Source organism: Neomonachus schauinslandi, chromosome 4, assembly GCF_002201575.2.
Source record: "Neomonachus schauinslandi chromosome 4, ASM220157v2, whole genome shotgun sequence".
Taxonomy (NCBI): domain Eukaryota; kingdom Metazoa; phylum Chordata; class Mammalia; order Carnivora; family Phocidae; genus Neomonachus; species Neomonachus schauinslandi.
Genome location: NC_058406.1, coordinates 187,767,195 through 187,785,576, shown reverse-complemented (window position 1 = coordinate 187,785,576; position 18,382 = coordinate 187,767,195). Strand labels below are relative to the sequence as shown.

The following is an 18,382-nucleotide window of genomic DNA, read 5'->3' as shown; positions in this document are numbered from 1 at the left end:
GAGGGAGAAGCAGGCTTCCTGCCAAGCAGGGAGCCCGATGCGGCCCATCTCAGGATCCCAGGATCATGACCCGAGCCTAAGGCAGACGCTTAACGACTGAGCCACCCAGGCGCCCTGTTTTAACCATTTTAAAGTTCAGCAGCATTAAGTACATTCACAATGTCATGTGGCCACCGTCACATCCAACTCCAGAGCTCTTTCCGTTCTCCCAAATGGAAACTGTCCCCAGTAAACACTGACTCCCCATTCTCCCTCCCCCAGACCCTGGCAACCATCATCCTACTTTCTGCCCCTAGGTTTTGACTAGGTGCCTCATATGAGTGGAATCATACAGGATTTGTCTTTTTTGTGGTTGGCATATTTCTCAATGTTGTGCATGTATCAAAATTTCCTTCCTTTTTTTAAGTGCCATGCCTAACGTGGAACTTGAATTCATGACTCTGAGATCAAGAATTACAGGCTCTACCAACTGAGCCAGCCAGGCATCCAGAAATTTCCTTCCTTTTTAAGGCTGAATAATATCCCATTGTATGCAGAGACCACATTTTGTTTATCTATCCAATCTTCGGTGGACACCTGGGGTATTCCTGTGTTGTAGAGGTTGTGAATAATGCTGCTGTGGATGAGGCTGTGTTTGGAGACAGGAGTGACTGCAGTGTGGTTGGGTGATGGGACGATGCAGGAGGGGCCGAGGGACACAGGAGACGGTGCAACACCACGTAGGACGCAGTCAGATGTCGGGGAGCTGGTGACACGCTCTCGGGGGGGGGACAGGAAGCAAAGGAATGGGGGCCAGCACTGCGGTTCCTGAGGTCAAAGGGACTGCCGAGGGGAGTGCAAGCAGCATGCTAGGCCCTCAAGGGCTCAGGCAGGTCTGCCAGTCGGCCCAGGGACCCAGGAAGGCCAGGCTGGATGGCTGGTCTGAGATCTTTGCCCAGAAGCTAACAGGCTGGGCAGTGGGTGGCCTGAGCCAGCAGCGAGGTCCAGACTCAGCTCCAGGCAGCCCAGCGGTCCCTGTGCGGTGGGGTAGGAAAGAGGCCAGTTTGGGCCTCTAGTCTTCAGAACTGTGCCCAAAACTCTCCAGCTTCCCTCCTTGTTGACTCAGAGCTCCAAGAATCCTCTAAATCCCTGGCAGGCTGTTTCTATCTCCTCTGGCCCAGCTCCCTCTTAGGACCCAGGGACATCAGAGAGCCGCGCAGTCCAGCTGTGGCACCCTCTAGCATGTGTGTGGGTGAGGTGACCTCAGACACAGGACGCTGTGCTCAGCATGATGCCCTGCCCTGGGCACCACAGGACTCTGGGGACAGAGTCCTCAGGTCTAGGCTCCCAGCGGCCCTGGGGCTTCTCTCCCACCCCAACCACACCTCACAGGGCTCAGGGTCAGTGTTCGGCTGCACCAGGTGGGGAAGGGGACGCCCACACACTCCCTCCAGGAGGGGTAGGCCCTCCCCCCCACCCAACTGCCAACTAGGCAGAGATAAGCCAAGGGGTTCAAAGGCCAGAGAGGGAGTCAACAGGGAGGGGCAGGTGCAGAACTGGGAGTCACAGCCCTCCCTCAAGATTCTGGGTCTAAAGCTTGGGCTCCTGCCCAGATAGCCTGAGAGACCCTTGCCCAGTGGCAGCAAGCAGAAGGCCCAGGTTCCCCGTTTGTCATGGGGCTTTGGCCATTTCCTCAGGAATTTTCCCTGGCGGGTTTGGGAAGGGGAGCGTGACTCAGCCAGCACCTTTTCAGTTCCCTCAGAATCCAATCCCCAGCATGGGACACCACAGCCCGGGCCTGGGAGGAGAGGGCCCCACCTCCCCACCCCCAACTGGAGCCTCAAAGGCTAGGGGTGGGGTGTAGGTGTCTAAGCTGCCTGAGCCAAGGAAGCCAAGCAGGGAAGGGGCTGGGAGGGGAGTGGGACAGGGGCGTGTTCAGGGCCTATCAGGCGGAATGTTGGGGATGGGGCCTTGTGGGGCTGGGGTGATATCCCTGCACGTCTGTCTGCCCCAGGGCCCCCTTGTTGGCAGCAGACCCTAGAGAGACGGTCGCCCCTCGGGAGTGGAGAAGGCGGCCCCGCCCCGCAGCTCTAGGGAGCCACAGGCGAGCTAGCAGATGCCCAGGCTGCCCTTCCAGGAGAAGGGGCCCAGTCCTCGCCCCCCACAGGCAACGGCTCCAACCACGGGGAGGATCTGCTGCTGGAATGGTTAACCTGAGGCGCCTCGGGCAGCCAATCACAGAGCCCTGCAGGAAATACCTGCGAGAGGTCCTGTTTGTGCGGGCGGGTCAGAGCCCAGCCCCAGTCTGGCCCTGGGCTGCCGAGCGGCCTCCCCAGAGCACAGAGTGCGCACGGTGGGGGGTGCTCAGCATGCCGGTCCTGGTCCGACTCAAGCTGGGGCTGCTGCCGGCTTTGCTGCTGGTGACCGCGATGGCAGCTCAGCCTCCCCGTCTGCTGACCTTGCTGTCCTCAGGCCAGGGTGCTCTGGACCGTGTGGCACTGGGCAGCCTGTTAAATACACTGGCGGACCGTGTGCACTGCGCCAACGGGCCGTGTGGAAAGGTAACTGCCCCACCCGGTGGGTCCCCCAGCCGGGGCCCGCTCCACCCCAGGGCTGGAAGCAAAGCACCCTGGGCAAACTCCAGGAGGCGGGTCAAGGCGAGGCTGGGTGGCCAAGCACCCAGGCCCTGCCTGCGGGCCTGAGCCCACCCTCCTCCGCTCGGAATTCAGGCAGGCCTGCGCTCCCAGGATTGGGGGCTGTGCTGGGCACGTACAGCTCGGGGATCTCAAGGCAGCCCCCTCCCCCGGCAGCCCCCAGGCCATCAGACTGGCAGTGGTTCCAGGAAGAAGCCACCCTGGGATAGAGGGACCACTGCCCCCAGCTCTCTGTGTGCATGTGTAATGGGGGGGGGCATGTGAGAGAGCGATGATGCAGGGGTGGGTGAGAGAGGGGGAGGGCAAGACCGGTGTGTGTGGACCCCAGAGGGAAGCAGGCAGCTTCCTGACCGCAAGTCCCTGGCTCCTGCCCACAGTGCCCGTCTGTGGATGATGCCCTGGCCCTGGGCAGGCCCGAGAAGCCAGGGCTCCCTGGAGGGCCAGCCCTAGAGCACAGATACATCGCCCGCCTCAGTGCTGCTGCTGCCCTCTACCTCAGCGACCCCAAGGGCACCTGCACAGACGTCCGGGCTGGCCGCTGGGCCACTCGTGCTGACCATCTCTTGGCCCTGCTGGAGGGCCGCAAGGCCCTGACACCAGGCTTGAGCAGGCTGCTGCAAAGGATTCAGGCCCAGGCTGCTGGCTGGCCTGCTGCCCAGGAGGTGAGGGGCTGGGTAGGCTGGCCAGAAGGGCCTAAGGGGATCAGTGGGGAAGGGAAACCACTTAGTGGACTGGGACTGGTTGTAGTGGGCAGGACATCCCTTGAAGCCTCCTGGGGTACCTGGGGGAGTCTGGGGATATACTTGGGAAGCTAGGCTAGGCTGACGGATCACAAATGGATGTCCACCACCACTTAGGGCAGGGACCTGGGAGCGGGGGGCTCATCAGACAGGGGCTGAGAAGAATCCTGGGACCACAGGGAGGGATCAGGCCCAGGTCTTAGGGCTGGCAGAAGTAGGTGGTGGTGTTCTGGGAAGGCTGGTCTGCGGCCAGGTTGGGGCAGGTCTTGGGGTCAGTGGCACTCAGGGGACACCAGGGGTGACGGCAGACCTGGAGACCAGGAAGGCCACACTGCAGGCAAGGCTGAGCCCTGGCTCCTCCCCCAGGCCTGTGTGGACCTGCCTCAGCTGCTGGAGGAGGCAGAAGGGGCAGGAGCTCCCAGCAGCCCTGGCCCGGTACTGGCCGCCCTGTTGGACCATGTCAGCAGTGGGTCCTGTTTCCGTGCCCTGCCGACCCCCCAGTACTTTGTAGACTTTGTGTTCCGGCAGCACAGCGGCGAGACTCCCAACATCACACTGGCTGGTGAGGCCTCGGCTGGGCCAGAGAGCGGGCAGTGCCCTGAGTCCCCAGCCTCCATGTCCCTGGGGAAGGCAGGCCTGGAGCCCATACAGACTTTGTGATTCTGTCCTCCCTGCCAGAGCTGGAGGCCTTGATGCAGCGCCTGGGGATAGGCAGAGTGGCTGAGACACACAGTGACCACAGTGACCACGGTCATCTGAGAAACAGGGCCAACCACCAGGGCCCTGTGCCCCTTGCCACCCCGAACAGCAGCTCCAGCCTGTGGGACACAGTGAGCAGCCCCTGCACCATAGTCCCGGGGAGAGGTGGGGTCCCATGGATCTGCTCAGGTCCCTGAACCCCTGTGCTACCACCCCCCAGGTATGCCTGAGTGCCGGGGAAGTGATGGCCGTGTATGGGCTGTCTGAGCAGGCCGGGGTGACTCCAGAGTCCTGGGCTCAACTGAGCCCTGCCCTGCTCCAGCAGCAACTGAGTGGGGCCTGCAGCCCCCAGCCCAGGCCCCCCACGCAAGACCAGCTCAGCCAGGCGGAGAGTGAGTGCCTGCCTCCCCAGTAGTGCCCGCCTAGCTGTGCCCATGGGTGCGGTGGCACAGAGGTGGCACCTCATAGGGAGGAGAGAGTGGCCACAGGGCCAGGGCAGGGGTGGGGAAAGCTGGACCAGGGCTGGCAAGGGAGAGCGGCATGGGAGTAGAGGTGGGAGGGCCCAGGTGGGAAGGGAACGGAGCTTCAAGGGTTAGCATCAGCAGAGGTCTGGCCCGAACCTGGCCACCTGCATCCCTGGGGAGCTTCTGCTCACTCCTGGACCCGCACTGGACTCCCTCCCCTGGGAGGCAGGGGTCGGGGACTGAGGTTGAGAGAGAGGCTCTCAGCTCAGCTCGTCACCTGGCTTCCTCCCCAGGGTATCTCTACGGCTCGCTAGCCACACTGCTCATCTGTCTCTGTGCGATTTTCGGCCTCCTGCTTCTGGGCTGTGCCAGCTACAGCGCTGCCTCCCACTACATCATCCAGACCTTCCTGAGCATGGCCGTGGGCGCACTCACGGGTGATGCTATCCTACACTTGACACCCAAAGTCAGCCTCAGCCTTCCCCTCCCTCCCCAACCAGGAGCTCCCTGCCCAGTCCTTCCAGGCCCTTCCTCCTGGAGCCTCTCCTGTCCCCCTAACGTCTCTTCCTGGCCCCGGGGGGGTGGGGAATGAAAGGGTGGGAGGAGGCCTTAAGGCACCCTTTTCAGCCCCCTTCTCCCCCCAGGTGCTGGGGCTGCACACCCACAGTGGGGAGGGCCTTGGCCCACAGACCACCTGGCGCCTTGTGGCCATGCTGGGTGGCCTCTACACCTTCTTCCTGTTTGAGAACATCTTTAATCTCTTGCTGCCCCTGGACCCGGAGGTCAGGTGGGGGCTGGATGTGGTGGGTGGATGGGGCAGAGGCGTGGCGGGCCCTGAGCCAGTGTCCCCACAGGACTCAAAGGAGGGGCCCTGCAGCCACAGCCATGGGGTGTCCCTGCAGCTGGCGCCCAGTGAGCTCCGGCCACCTAAGCAGCCCCGCGAAGGCTCGCGCACAGACCTGGTGAGCTGGCCCTTCCTCAACGTCCCCATCCCACATGGAGCTCCCCCCACCCAACCCAAGGACCCCTTCCTGCCCCCTGCCCCCACCCCAGGGCTTTTGTCCCTGGCCTCTGATGCTGGTCAGGGGACCCAGTTCCTCCTCGCCCTCCTCACCTCCCTGCCCAGGGGCTCATCCACGTGGACCCCCTCTCCAGGTGGCGGAGGAGAGCCCAGAGCTGCTGAGCTCGGAGCCCCGGAGACTGAGCCGAGGTGAGCCCTGAGGGAAGCCCCAGAAAAATGAGGGGCCACGGATTAGGTGCGGAGCGCCAGCGCGGGCCAGGGGCAGGGGGCCAGGGGCGCCTAGGTGGGGGATAAGGCCGGCGCCGACCCACGTCCACCGCGCCCGCAGAGCTGAGGCTGCTGCCCTACGTGATCACGCTGGGTGACGCCTTGCACAACTTCGCCGACGGGCTGGCCGTGGGCGCCGCCTTCGTGTCCTCCTGGAAGACCGGGCTGGCCACCTCGCTGGCCGTGTTCTGCCACGAGGTGCCGCACGAACTAGGTGAGCTGCGCGGGCTACGGCCCGACGCAGGGGCTGCCGGGGCGGGGGCGGGGCCTGCCCGGGTGTGGGCGGGGCGCTCGGCCTGACCCCGCCCCACCCGCCCCACCCGCGCCAGGGGATTTCGCGGCCCTGCTGCACGCGGGGCTGTCGGTGCGCCGGGCGTTGCTGCTCAACTTGGCCTCCGCGCTGACGGCCTTCGTCGGCCTCTACGTGGCGCTCGCTGTCGACGTCGGCGAGGACAGCGAGGCCTGGATCCTGGCGGTGGCCACCGGCCTGTTCCTCTACGTGGCGCTCTGCGACATGGTCAGGGCGGAGGGCAGGAGTCGGCTGCCCTGGGGGTGAGCTGAGCAGGGCCTTGGAGCTGGCGGCTGACCCAGTGCCTACCCCTTCCTCAGCTCCCAGCCATGCTGCACGTGCGGGACCAGCGGCCCTGGCTTCTCTTCCTGCTGCACAACATGGGCCTGCTGGGCGGCTGGACCGTCCTGCTGCTGCTGTCCCTGTATGAGGACAACATCACCCTCTGATGCCCGCCCTGGCTGCTGGCTGCTGGCCCTGGGCTCTCTCAGCCCCTTGCACCTGCCAGCCAGTGTGGAACCTGTGGCTGGGTACCCAGAAAGCCCCAGGCCTTTGAGAGTCTCCCTCCCACAAGCCCCAGCATCCTGCTTCAATAAAGACATTCTTGTCCTTGGAGCCCAGCTGCTCTCCTTGCTGTTAGGGAAGAGTCTCCCACCAAGACAGGCGGCGGGGGGGGGGGGGGTCTCTCTCTCTCTCCCCCTGGGGCTCTGATGAGGAGCCAGGAGAGCTGTGTTACGGAACCTGCAGGCAGCCAGCCCCAGTCCCTCCTCTGTAAGCTGGAATCCCTGCCTGGGGAGTGGAGTCAGGGAAATAGGGCAGGGTCTGCACGTAGCAGGTGGGACCTGGTCTCCAATCAGGAATCTGACTTGCTCCTAGCAGAAAGACCAAAACAGCAGACCAAAATCTGCTCACACAGATGAGGGCTTGTTACTCTCTCATGAAAAACAGGCCTAGAGCCAGTCAGACCAGAGTATGTGGCAGCCCATAGTCCGTGGGGCCTGGGCCTCCACTGTCCTTGCCAGAAGTGTTCATCCTCAGAGTCCCCTGGTAGTCTCCTGGGGATGTCGCACAGCCCACCACAAACTGGGTGCCTTAAAATGACAAAAATTAATTTTCTCACAGTTCTGGAGGCAGAAGTCTGAAATCAAGGTGTCAGTAAGCTGTGTTCCTTCTCAGCTCTGTAGGCAGAATTTGTCACATGAGACTTTACTGACTGGGCCCAAGTGTACCGTGTCTTGTGGCAGGAAAAGTCCAGCGTCTCCGTCTTATGACCTTCTCTCGTGTGTCTCTTCTCTTCTTATGAGGACACCAGTCCTATTGGATTACTAGCTCACCCTAATCCAGTATGCCCTCATTTTAACTAATACCATCTGTAATGATCCTATTTCCAAATAAAAGTCACATTCTGAGGTACTGGGGGTTAGGTTTCCAACATATCTTTTTGGGGGACACAATTCAATCCATAACACCCTTCACGGTCCAAAATGGCTGCCAGAGCTCCAGCCATTAAATGCATTCTCCAGGGAGCAGAAAAGAGGTAAGAGGAAAGAGCATAAAGAGGGAGGGTTCCAGGGGATATCAGGTTCAGCCTGTCGTTTACCCAATACACAGACACAAAAGTGGGAGAGTGGAAGTCAGCCCCATGTTATGCTCCATGGGTCCACTTGTGCTGGAGGGAGGTGGGTGCTGCATGCAGTAATCTGTGGCAAATTGGGCAGGAAGGGCCATATCTGAGAGCTCCCTGTCCTGACACAGGTAGACAGATACTCCAGCCTCTCCAAGAGGTATTGATTCTCCAAGAAGCTTCACAAACTCCACAAGAGAGAGGTGTGAGAATTACCACCTCCCTCCTAAATCTGGTCTATAACACTGAGCACATAAAGGTGGCCTCTTGGCACAGAAGGAAGGTGCTGCCCCAGAGGAATATGAAGAGCGTGAGCATGGCCTGGACTGTAGTGTCCACTAGCCACAGGGCCCAAGCTTCAGGGTATGAGGGAGAACACTGGCCTTTGGGGGGCAAGGAGGAGGGGGAAGAGTCAGAAGAGGCCCAGGCCTTTCTGGAGGAGGAACTGAAAGCCTGAGTTGCCAGGGCGTGTACCGGCACTCCCCAACCTCCTCCTCCCCAGCCTTGGACCATCTTCTTGCCCATCACTGTCCCTCCCCAGCAACTTCAAGCCCCTACCTCTGCTGACAGGCCCCCACCTTCATCTCCCATTGAGAGAGTAGATCTACCAGGCAGGCTCACTGCTGTGTTCCCCCTGCCGACCTAGCAACCTCCTGCCCCCTCTGCCCACCTTCTCCTCCCCCCTCATCCTATCCACTGCTATGCTCCCCAGGGCTGTGCTCCTTCAGTATCTAAAGCCCTCTCTGCACTGACCACCTCTGTCCCACAGACGAGCTCGTGTTCATTTGTTAGGGCATTTGCCGTGTGCCAAGCTCCAGTCCGAGGGTTCTGTGGGCACCGATTTTTTCAATCATCACAGATGCCCTATGATGTGCACACCATGACTGTGTCCCTCTGAGAGAGACCCCAAGAGTTAGTGTCCTGACTGGAGCCCCAGCTCTGTCCCTGCTGTCTCCTCCAGCCGGTTCTCATAGTCCTGGTCACAGTTTTTCTGACCTTTAAAGGGCTCTGGTGTGGCTCAGGGGTCACACACCTGCCTGGGCATCCAATGATTCCTTTGACCACTGCCCAAGGGTCCAGACTTGGAGCCTTGTTGCTGACAGGAGCAAGGGGGCAGATATGGATGCAACATGAACATGTATTTCTGTGCCATTTTCTTGGGTGTGACTACACCTTCTCCCTTATTTTATTTCTTATGATTCCATTTCTAAGTCCCAGGTCTGTGCGAGAGTACCTAGGGCAAAAATACCTGCCAAGCGAGGAGAGGTCTGTTAGCCGTGCTTGGTCTTGGCTCCAATCTCCGAAGTGGACAGCTGTGCTAGGCCTGGGGAGGGCAAAGGGGGCGAGAAGGGCAAAATCGCGTCCCTGGGGCCAGCCCTCACGTCCTAGAGGGACGATGACCCGCAAACCTGCTCCCCAGGAAGCTGTCCCGACCCCGGACTCGGACTCGCCGGGCAATCCTCCACACTAGCGGCCCTTGCCGGGAGCGTCATCTGGCGCGTGTCCGCCTCGGGGCGTCCGTTCCCTCCCCGCGCCCGCCAGCATCCGGCACGGCGCCTCGCCCACGCGGGTTTGGAGCGGGGACGACGCCTCTTCTTGCGGCCGAGACCCTCCTTGTGACCCGCCCACCCCGGGCCGGCGGCCCCCAGCCCAGCCCAGCCCAGGCCCGGAGGCCCTAAGCCCCGGACCCCCCGCCCCGCTCTCCACCCGCTGCCGGGTTCCTGGATTTCGACGGAGCTCGGGATTTCGGGCCTCCGGACGCAGAGCCTGGGAGCAGAGCCGCGAGGCCGCCCCGCCACCCCCGGCCACCAGGGGTCGCTGTTGCCTCCTCCCGCCGCCGCCGCTCGGCGCGGCGCAGGCGCAGGCGCAGGCGCGGGCGCCCGGAACACCGGTGCTCAGCTTCCGGGGCCGCCCGGGCCTTGTCCGCCGCCGTCCCGTTCCCCCGCGAGCCGGCTCCAACTGCCAGGTGGGCGGCGGGCGGGCGGGTGCGCGCGCGCACGGCCGGGGAGGGGGCGCCGGGCCGGGGTCGTGCGCGGCGGCCCCGCTCACCCTGTGGCCCCGCAGCCCCGGCCCGGCGCCATGTACGCCGTGTACAAGCAGGCGCATCCGCCCACCGGCCTGGAGTTCTCCATGTACTGCAACTTCTTCAGCAACAGCGAGCGCAACCTCGTGGTGGCCGGCACCTCGCAGCTCTACGTGTACCGCCTCAACCGCGACGCCGAGGTGGGCGCTCGCCGGCGGGCCGGCGCCTGCTGTGCGCGGGCGGGAGAGGCGCGGCGGCGGGCAGATGGAGGCGGGAGGCGGCGTCTTCCCGCGGGCCCCTCCGCGCGGCCTCTCCGAGGTGGAGCAGCCGGCCGTCGGGCGGGCGGGGCCCTGGCGGGAGGCCTGGCGCGTGACGAGCCCGTCGCAGCGGAGACGCAGGGGTGCTTGGGTTGCCCAGGCGACGACGGGTGCGGGCGGCTTCTCCCAGCGCGAGGACGGGCATGGAGGCTTTGGGGAGCAAGGGCCCGCGCGGCGCAGCCGGAAGCGGTTGAGGGCGGCGAGGGCGTGCGGCGTTGGACGGCGGTGGGGGCCGCACCGGCGGGAGCGGGGGCTGGCGCCGCGGGCGGACGGGGCCGGAGGGGCGCCGACGCGGGACGCCTGCGTGCGTGTGTGCGTTGACTGCGTGGACGGCTGTGCGGATAATTCACGACGAAGAAGGCAGAGCAGGAGAAGTTGGAGTCTTAAGCGAGAGCTTTGTGACCGAACATGTGCCGTTAAAAAAAATCCGGCCACAAAAAAGCTTTTGTGACAGTGGCAGTTTTGAGGTGTTTGGCTCTTGTCAAAATTTCAGTCAAAGCTGAAGAAGAGGTCTTGCAAATAAAACTGGGGGCGCCTGGCTGGTTCGTTTGGAAGAGCAGGAGACTCTCGACCTCGGGCTGTGAGTTTGAGCCCCGCGTTGGCTCGAGCGATTACTTAAATGAACGAACCAGTCTCCGCCTTGTATGAGCATCTTTGCTGTGTGCAGTAAACAACTGGTTTCTCAGTCCTGTCTTCCTGTGAAGTTCCTCCTCCGATACCAGTGAACCTTAAGAGACAGATTGGAAGCTCAGCGTCCGCAGTGAACACTGGCGTTCGCTCCCTCGTTTTCTCCACAGACGTGTGTGTTTGTGCAGGGGCCTCGTGAGGAGATGCTGGTGAGCACTACAGGCAGAGAGACCTGCGCTCGCGGTGCCCCTGTTCCAGGGGGTGACGGACCAGACGCAGCCAGTCGTGAAGTGCCGTGGAAGCCAGCAGAGCAGAATGGGGAAGTGGGGAGCAGGAGTGCTGTTAGATTTTGCCTCCGTGCAAAGTTGAGTTTTGAGCAGGCAAGGGCGAGGTGCTGGAGAGAGGCTTGTGGGTGTCAGGTGAAGCTTCCAGGCAGGTGAAGGTGTTAGGGCAGTTGGGGCTGGTGCTCAAGAACCAGCCAAGAGGGGGGTGCCTGGGTGGCTCAGTCGGTGGAGCATCCAGACTCTTGATTTCCGCTCAGGTCATGATCTCAGGGTCATGAGATGTAGCCCCACGTTGTCGGGCTCCGTGCTGGGTATGGAGTCTGCTTGGGATTCTTTCCCTCTGCCCCTCCCAACACCCACTCTCTCTCTCTCTCCCCCTTTCTCTCTCTTTCAAAAAAAAAAAAAGGAAAGGATCAGCCAACAGGCCCTGAGGAAGAGGGGAGTGAGGAGGGGCTTCTGGCTGTCTCAGTCCGAAGAGCATGCGACTCTTGATCTGGGGTGGTGGATTCAAGCCCCACATTGATCGTAGAGATTACTTAAAAAAAAGGGGGGGGAGGAGAGGACAGAAGGTCAGAGGGGTGACGAGGTGGGGGCCAGGTATCAGCCTGGCGACCTTTTAGGTTTGTAGGGATTGAGTGCTAACTCAGAGGTGAAGTTAAGGAGTGACCTGACTTATGTTTCACAAGGGTCAGTCACTCTGGCTGCTGTGTGGAAGAAGCGGTAGGGAGGTGGGAGGGGGGCCTGAAGGGAGACCAGTCAGGAGCATCAGGCCGTGGAGGTGGTGGGAAGCAGTCAAGTTCAGGATGGACAGGATGTGGGACGTGAAGGCAGGAGGAGCCAAGGTTTTGCTGGGGCCCGGTTTGGGTCTGAGTAGCCAGGAGGGGTGGAGTTGCTGTGACCTGATATGGAGAAGGTAGAACAGGGGAATGGGAGTAGGAGCTCCTTTTTGGACATCATATTAGTTACTTTGTTGCTGCGTGTCAAGGTACCCCAAAACTTAGAAGCTTTTTTTCTTAAAGATTCTTTTTTAAATTTCATTTGTCAGAGAGAGAGAATGAACAGGGTGGGGCAGAGGGAGAGGGAGAAGCAGGGAGCCCGATGCGGGGCTCGATCCCAGGACCCTGGGATCATGACCTCAGTCCAAAGCAGGCGTTTGACTGACTGAGCCACCCAGGCGTGCATCCCAAAACTTAGAGGCCTAAACAATAGATGTATCTCCCAGTGTCTGAGGGTCGGGAAGCCAGGAGTGGTTTAGTGGGGTGGCTCTGCACAAGCTCTCAGGAGGTTGCAGTTAGAGGTTGGCGGGGCTGCCACCCTCCAAAGGCTCTGTCGGGGTTGGAGTTTCTGCTTCTCACTCACACCACTGTTGGAAGGAGGCTGAGTGAGAAAGAACAAGGCACCAAGAAGCCACGGTGTCTTCCTCAGCTGAGCTGGACATGGCGCACTGCCACTTCGGCCATCTGGACCAGCCCTGGCCCAGTGTGCGCGGCCGCACCGGGCGTGAATTCTGGGAGGCGGTCTTGGACTCCAGCCGCCACAGACTTAACCATGGTGCTGATTCCACAGCCCACTGTGAGGTTGAGGGAGAGCTGCAGACAGGAGTTGTGTTGAGGAGCAGGGTCTGGAGCTGAAGTTGGGCTCTTTAGACTCTGAAGCTGGTTGGGATCACCCAGAAGATGGCTGCCTGGGGCGTGGGGTTCCCCAGCGTTGAGACGTTGGGAAGAAGGGAAGCGGCCAAGAAGAGTCGTAGGAAGCATGGCCAGGGAGGCGGGAGGAGAGCCCAGATCCAGGGAAGGCAGCAAACTGGGGGCCTGACGCTGCGTCCCAGGCTGCTGAGCCTCAGGTGAGGCACAAGACCTGGAGGCCCTGGTGACTCTTGACTGGGGGGTGGGGACGGGGGCCTGCAGGGTTGAGAGCCCACTGGAGAAAGAGAATGAGTAACGGTGAACATCTCCAGAAAGACTTGTGCCAAGGGAATCAAAGAGATGGAGCGGTAACTGGCGGGAAAACAGGATTCTTAAAAGATGTGAGCACGGTAGCAGCTGGTGCACAGCAGAGGGGGTTCACCAGTGCGGCCACAACCCCTCCCAGCCCACCGAAATCCAGGGGGCTTTGGACATCTTCAGAGAGTTGTAAAAATTCCAAACAGACTGCACGTGGCTGCTGAGCTGAAGTCAGATATTTGCTCTTTGGCTCATTGTAGGAAAGTTGACCAACTCTCGAGTCAGAGGAAGTATGTGGGGCGGGAGATGGAGCTGATGGGGGGCAGCTGGAGGGCGTTCAGGGTCGGCCTGGTCCTGCTAGAACAGCAGCCTGGTGTTGTGGGTGCGTGCGTCTGTGAGTGTTTTGGGAGTTTGGACAGGGCACCCCATGGACCGAGGAGGTCCCTGGCCTGTGCTCTGGGAGGTCTGGGCTTCAGCTGGGTGGCGTCTCTCCATCCCTCTCCCCTCCTCTCCCCACGTGGCTGGCTTGGTTTTCCTGGCAGCATGGTGGCCTCGAAGTAGTTGGGCTTCTTATGTGGCAGCTCTGGAGACGAAGGGGAAAGCTGCCAGTCCTCACAAGGCCAGGCCCTGGGCGCACGCCAGCGGTTCCGACCCAGGAGAGGGGTGACGGGCCCCGTCTTGAGGCTGTCTTGAATCCGCCCCGTGGAATCCCGTGTGGGTGGCTGCAGTAGGGAACAGCTCACCTCTGGTGACAGGAGTGGGGAAGGCATAGAGCACGAAGCGGGTGGGGATGTGTGGGGGCTGGGCAGTGTGCCTGGGACCCCAGTCCTCTGGGTGAGGTGGGCAGCAAGGGCAGCTCAGTCAGAGGCAGGGTGTGCTGTTTGCAGAGCAGAGAAGCTGTGTGGCCTGGGGCAGCTGGGCAGTGGGAAAGGCCCTGTGACCTTTGGGAGGAAAAATACATAGCACTTCATTGAAATTAATGGAAATCCCAAGTAAATAGAAAATAGATCATGGTTATGGATGGAAAATCTCAATATTGTAGAGATGTGCACTCTCCTCGGGTCTTTCAAAGTTGCGGTAGGTTTCCCATTAGATTTAATAATCTGATTCTCAAATTTACATGGAAGAGCCCAAAATGAAGCACATCCTCAGTAACTTTAAAGACGAACAAGGTATGACACTTGCCCTATAGGACTATCGAGAATTTTTTGTATGTACGTGCATATTTTAAAGCTGTGTTATTAAGTGTATAGAGGACAAATTTAGAATAATGTTTTACTTTTGAACTGACATTTTTGTCATGAACTGTCCCATTTTATCTCCAGTACTTTTTGCTTTAAGATCCGGTTTCTCCAACATCAGTGTTGTGACCTCAACTTTCTTCTTTTTCAAAGATATTTATTTATTTAACAGAGAGCGCACAAGCAGGGGGAGCAGCAGAGGGAGAAGCAGACTCCCCACCAAGCAGGGAGCCCGATGCGGGGCTCGATCCCAGGACCCTGGGGCCATGACCTGAGCCACCCAGGTGCCCCTATCCTATGCTTTTTTGTATCTATCGAAACAATATATTTTTCTCTTTAGCCTTGATGATGTGGGTGTTCTTGTGCTAAACTAATTTTGCATTCCTGGAATGACTCAGTTTGTGATGTAGTACCCTTTTCACGCGTCGCCGGCTCATCTGCAGATACCGCGAGTTGTCGGCTTCGACTTCCTGTCCCCCGTGCACGATCGGTGTCAGGGGCCTACACCTCCTGAGGTGCCATCAGCCTGGGACTAGTGGGATTTTTTGTTTCATTTTGGTTTTCTTTGGTGTTTTTTAAGTTAGTCGTCATTTCTGAAACATCTAGTAGAATTTCCTGGTGAAGTCCTCTGGCTCTGGAGTTTCCGTGGTTGTTGTGAAGTAGGTATTGGACGTATAAAATGCTTTTTCTGTAACGAGTTAATTATATGGCTTTTCTCAAGCAGCTCTTTTCAGATGTTTTCCCCATAGCACAAGTGTATTATTAAAAATGATCTTTTTTCTCATTATTAAAACTCTTACGGGGCACCTGGGAGGCTCAGTCGGTTGAGTGTCCGACTCCTGGTTGCGGCTCAGGTCATGATCTCAGGGTCGTGAGATTGAGCCCCGTGTTGGCTGTGCTCAGTGCGGAGTCTGCTTGAGATTCTCTCTCCCTCTGCCCCCCTGCGCCCCCCTCCCTGCCCGTGCGCGCTAGTGAGTGGACTGTCGGGGAAGCCATGAGTGGGGGCTCTCTGAGAAGCCCTGTGGCCACGTTGGGGACCCGGGGTGCGAGTGTGTTTGTGTGCGTTGGGTTGGGCTGTGCACGGCCGTCTCTAGAAGTCCTGGAAGCGTGGTCTGCACCGCGGTGAGGGTTTGGGCGGGGTCGGCCCTGCATGGTCTTTTCTCCTTGTCCCCCCGTGAGGTGGGGCTGCCAGGTGTGTGGCTTCACTGCTCACCTTCCCCTTCTCCTCCCAGGCACCAACCAAGAACGACAGGAGCACAGGTGAGCACAAGGGTGGCTGCCCTGGCCATGGGCCTGGGACTGTGGGGGCTGGAGTGTGGGCCCAAACCTGGACCCCCCGGCCTGTTCCCCAGAGGGAAAGGCCCACCGGGAACACCGGGAGAAGCTGGAGCTGGTGGCTTCCTTCTCCTTCTTCGGCAACGTCATGTCTATGGCCAGTGTGCAGCTGGTGGGGGCCAAGCGGGATGCCCTGCTCCTGAGCTTTAAGGACGCCAAGGTAGGCGATGGGCCTGGAGGTGGGAGTCAGTGGGGGGCCTGCCGGGCCGTGGGTGGGCCCCAGCCCTGACCTGCTGCCTTCCAGCTGTCGGTGGTGGAGTATGACCCGGGCACCCACGACCTGAAGACCCTGTCTCTGCACTACTTTGAGGAGCCCGAGCTGCGGGTAGGGCCAGGCCACGCCCCCAGCCCCCCTGCCCCCCTTGGGCCTCCCATCCCCAGGCCTGCCTAATGATGCCCTCTGCCCCCAGGATGGGTTTGTGCAGAACGTGCACACGCCGCGGGTGCGGGTGGACCCCGACGGACGCTGTGCAGCCATGCTCATCTACGGCACGCGCCTGGTGGTGCTGCCCTTCCGCAGGGAGAGCTTGGCCGAGGAGCACGAGGGGCTAATGGGGGAGGGGTGAGTACTGCGGCGGGGGAGGGGCTCTCTCAGCCGGAGTTCCCTGCTTCCTCTGCCCACTGAAGCCTGTTGCCCCCAGGCAGAGGTCCAGCTTCCTGCCCAGCTACATCATTGATGTGCGGGGCTTGGACGAGAAGCTGCTCAACATCGTGGACCTGCAGTTCCTGCATGGCTACTACGAGCCCACCCTGCTCATCCTCTTCGAGCCCAACCAGACCTGGCCGGGGTGAGGCCCCGGTGCCATGGGCTGAAGCTGCCAAGGCCTGGGCTGGGGCTCCGGCGGGCGGGTGGGGGAGGGACCAGGCCACCCAGCCCTGGTTGACCTGCCTGTCTGTCCCCAGACGGGTGGCTGTGCGGCAGGACACCTGCTCCATCGTGGCCATTTCCCTGAACATCACACAGAAGGTCCACCCGGTCATCTGGTCCCTCACCAGCCTCCCCTTCGACTGCACCCAGGCCCTCGCGGTGCCCAAGCCCATAGGTGAGGCCTATGGGGTGGGGGTGAGGGGCGTAGTGCGAGGCTGCAGAGCCCCGCCCACCAGCCTGTCCCTCTCCAGGTGGGGTGGTGGTCTTCGCGGTCAACTCGCTGCTGTACCTGAACCAGAGCGTCCCCCCGTATGGTGTGGCTCTCAACGGCCTCACCACCGGCACCACTGCCTTTCCCCTTCGTGAGTGTGGGTAGGGGTGGGGCCGAGGGGCAGGGGCGGTGGGGGCTGTGGGGGCCGTGGATCTGACTGTGTCCCACACAGGCACCCAGGAGGGCGTGAGGATCACCCTCGACTGCGCACAGGCGGCGTTCATCTCCTACGACAAGATGGTCATCTCCCTCAAGGGCGGTGAGATGTGCGTCTCCCCCCCTTCGGTGAGCCCCCTGCCCTCCCACCCTTGCCCCCCGGCCTTGCCCCCAGCTCAGCGCTCCCCCTCCCGCAGCTACGTGCTGACCCTCATCACGGACGGCATGCGCAGCGTCCGCACCTTCCACTTCGACAAGGCTGCCGCCAGCGTCCTCACCACCAGTGTGAGTTGAAGGAGGGGTGGGGGGAGCGGCCTGGGGGTGGGCCTGGCTGCACCCTCAGCACCCACCGTCTCCAGATGGTCACCATGGAGCCTGGGTACCTGTTCCTCGGCTCGCGCCTGGGCAACTCGCTCCTCCTCAAGTACACGGAGAAGCTGCAGGAGCCCCCAGCTAGTGCCGTCCGAGAGGCTGCCGACAAGGTGGGTGCCTGGGGCCTGTTGGGACACGAGCCCCTTGTGCGGGGGGCTGCCTCGGAGGGCTGCTCACTGCCCCCCCCCCCCCCCCCCCCCAGGAGGAGCCTCCCTCGAAGAAGAAGCGAGTGGACTCCACAGTGGGCTGGTCAGGTGAGGACGGAGAACCGGGGCCGGAGGGGGCAGGCAGGGGCTGGTCGGGTTAGGCCTGGGGGCCGGGCAGCCGGGGTGGGCTCACGGGATCTGTGTCTGCCACAGGGGGCAAGTCGGTGCCGCAGGACGAGGTGGACGAGATTGAAGTATACGGCAGCGAGGCCCAGTCAGGCACGCAGCTAGCCACTTACTCTTTTGAGGTGAGGTTGGAGCCCCGGGGGGGGGGCCTCCCGCCCTGGCTGGCCTGCCTGAGCACGGCTGTCCGCAGGTCTGTGACAGCATCCTCAACATCGGACCCTGTGCCAATGCTGCCATGGGCGAGCCTGCCTTCCTCTCTGAAGAGGTGCCCTCGGGCGGGGAGATGGGGGGCGGGGGGCCGCGGGGACCTGCCCTTACTCTCGGACCCGGGCAGTTTCAGAACAGCCCCGAGCCAGACCTGGAGATCGTGGTGTGCTCCGGCTATGGGAAGAATGGGGCCCTGTCGGTGCTCCAGGTACATGGGGGTGGGGGGGGGGGGGGTGCCTCCTGGTGGGACCTGGGTGGACGGACACCCCCCTTGTCATTCCAGAAGAGCATCCGGCCCCAGGTGGTGACGACCTTTGAACTTCCCGGCTGCTACGACATGTGGACAGTCATTGCCCCCGTGCGAAGGGAGCAAGTAGGTGGAGCCTAGGCTGGCCGGGAGGCCCCGAGTGGGGCGGTGACCAGTGCTGCCCTCCATGTGGGCTCAGCCCGAGCTTGGGGGTGGCCTGGAGGTGGTGGGGCCCAGGACAGGGCTCGGCCGGGCTGTTTGGGGCAGGCACCCCCGCCTGGGTGGTGTCATCACTGCTCTTCCTGCTGTCACAGGAGGAGACCACCAAGGGGGAGGGGGCAGAGCAGGAGCCCAGTGCCCTCGAGGCAGACGATGATGGACGAAGACACGGCTTCCTCATCCTGAGCCGGGAAGACTCCACC

General features: G+C 61.4%; 2 protein-coding genes across 2 annotated transcripts in view; both read left to right on the top strand.

The window, feature by feature from the left end:
- Positions 1-2,290: 2,290 nt before the first annotated feature.
- Positions 2,291-6,562, top strand: SLC39A4 (solute carrier family 39 member 4). The gene is made up of 12 exons (XM_021688855.1): positions 2,291-2,540; positions 3,011-3,295; positions 3,740-3,935; positions 4,052-4,203; positions 4,293-4,464; positions 4,830-5,002; positions 5,181-5,318; positions 5,391-5,498; positions 5,692-5,746; positions 5,886-6,038; positions 6,154-6,341; positions 6,434-6,562. The coding sequence occupies exons 1-12, from the start codon at positions 2,349-2,351 to the stop codon at positions 6,560-6,562; spliced, it is 1,941 nt and encodes a 646-aa protein (XP_021544530.1). The 5' UTR covers positions 2,291-2,348.
- Positions 6,563-9,631: 3,069 nt separating this feature from the next.
- CPSF1 (cleavage and polyadenylation specific factor 1) overlaps positions 9,632-18,382 on the top strand; it is a 14,969-nt gene continuing 6,218 nt past the window's right edge. The window contains exons 1-18 of the mRNA XM_044914708.1: positions 9,632-9,703; positions 9,802-9,960; positions 15,405-15,432; positions 15,525-15,667; positions 15,752-15,832; positions 15,918-16,069; positions 16,149-16,295; positions 16,411-16,550; positions 16,627-16,737; positions 16,819-16,912; positions 17,000-17,087; positions 17,162-17,284; positions 17,377-17,428; positions 17,534-17,628; positions 17,697-17,771; positions 17,841-17,921; positions 17,997-18,086; positions 18,275-18,381. Coding sequence (XP_044770643.1) covers positions 9,817-9,960; positions 15,405-15,432; positions 15,525-15,667; positions 15,752-15,832; positions 15,918-16,069; positions 16,149-16,295; positions 16,411-16,550; positions 16,627-16,737; positions 16,819-16,912; positions 17,000-17,087; positions 17,162-17,284; positions 17,377-17,428; positions 17,534-17,628; positions 17,697-17,771; positions 17,841-17,921; positions 17,997-18,086; positions 18,275-18,381 — 1,751 coding nt within the window. The 5' untranslated portion in view covers positions 9,632-9,703; positions 9,802-9,816. The remainder of the gene's footprint in view (positions 9,704-9,801; positions 9,961-15,404; positions 15,433-15,524; positions 15,668-15,751; positions 15,833-15,917; positions 16,070-16,148; positions 16,296-16,410; positions 16,551-16,626; positions 16,738-16,818; positions 16,913-16,999; positions 17,088-17,161; positions 17,285-17,376; positions 17,429-17,533; positions 17,629-17,696; positions 17,772-17,840; positions 17,922-17,996; positions 18,087-18,274; position 18,382) is intronic.

Coding starts and splice junctions, on each gene's coding strand:
- SLC39A4 (XM_021688855.1), top strand. CDS start 2,349: ATGCCGGTCCTGGTCCGACTCAAGCTGGGGCTGCTGCCGGCTTTGCTG. Junction 5,747..5,885: donor GCCCCGGAGACTGAGCCGAG/GTGAGCCCTGAG, acceptor CCGCGCCCGCAG/AGCTGAGGCTGCTGCCCTAC. Junction 6,039..6,153: donor CGAGGTGCCGCACGAACTAG/GTGAGCTGCGCG, acceptor CACCCGCGCCAG/GGGATTTCGCGGCCCTGCTG.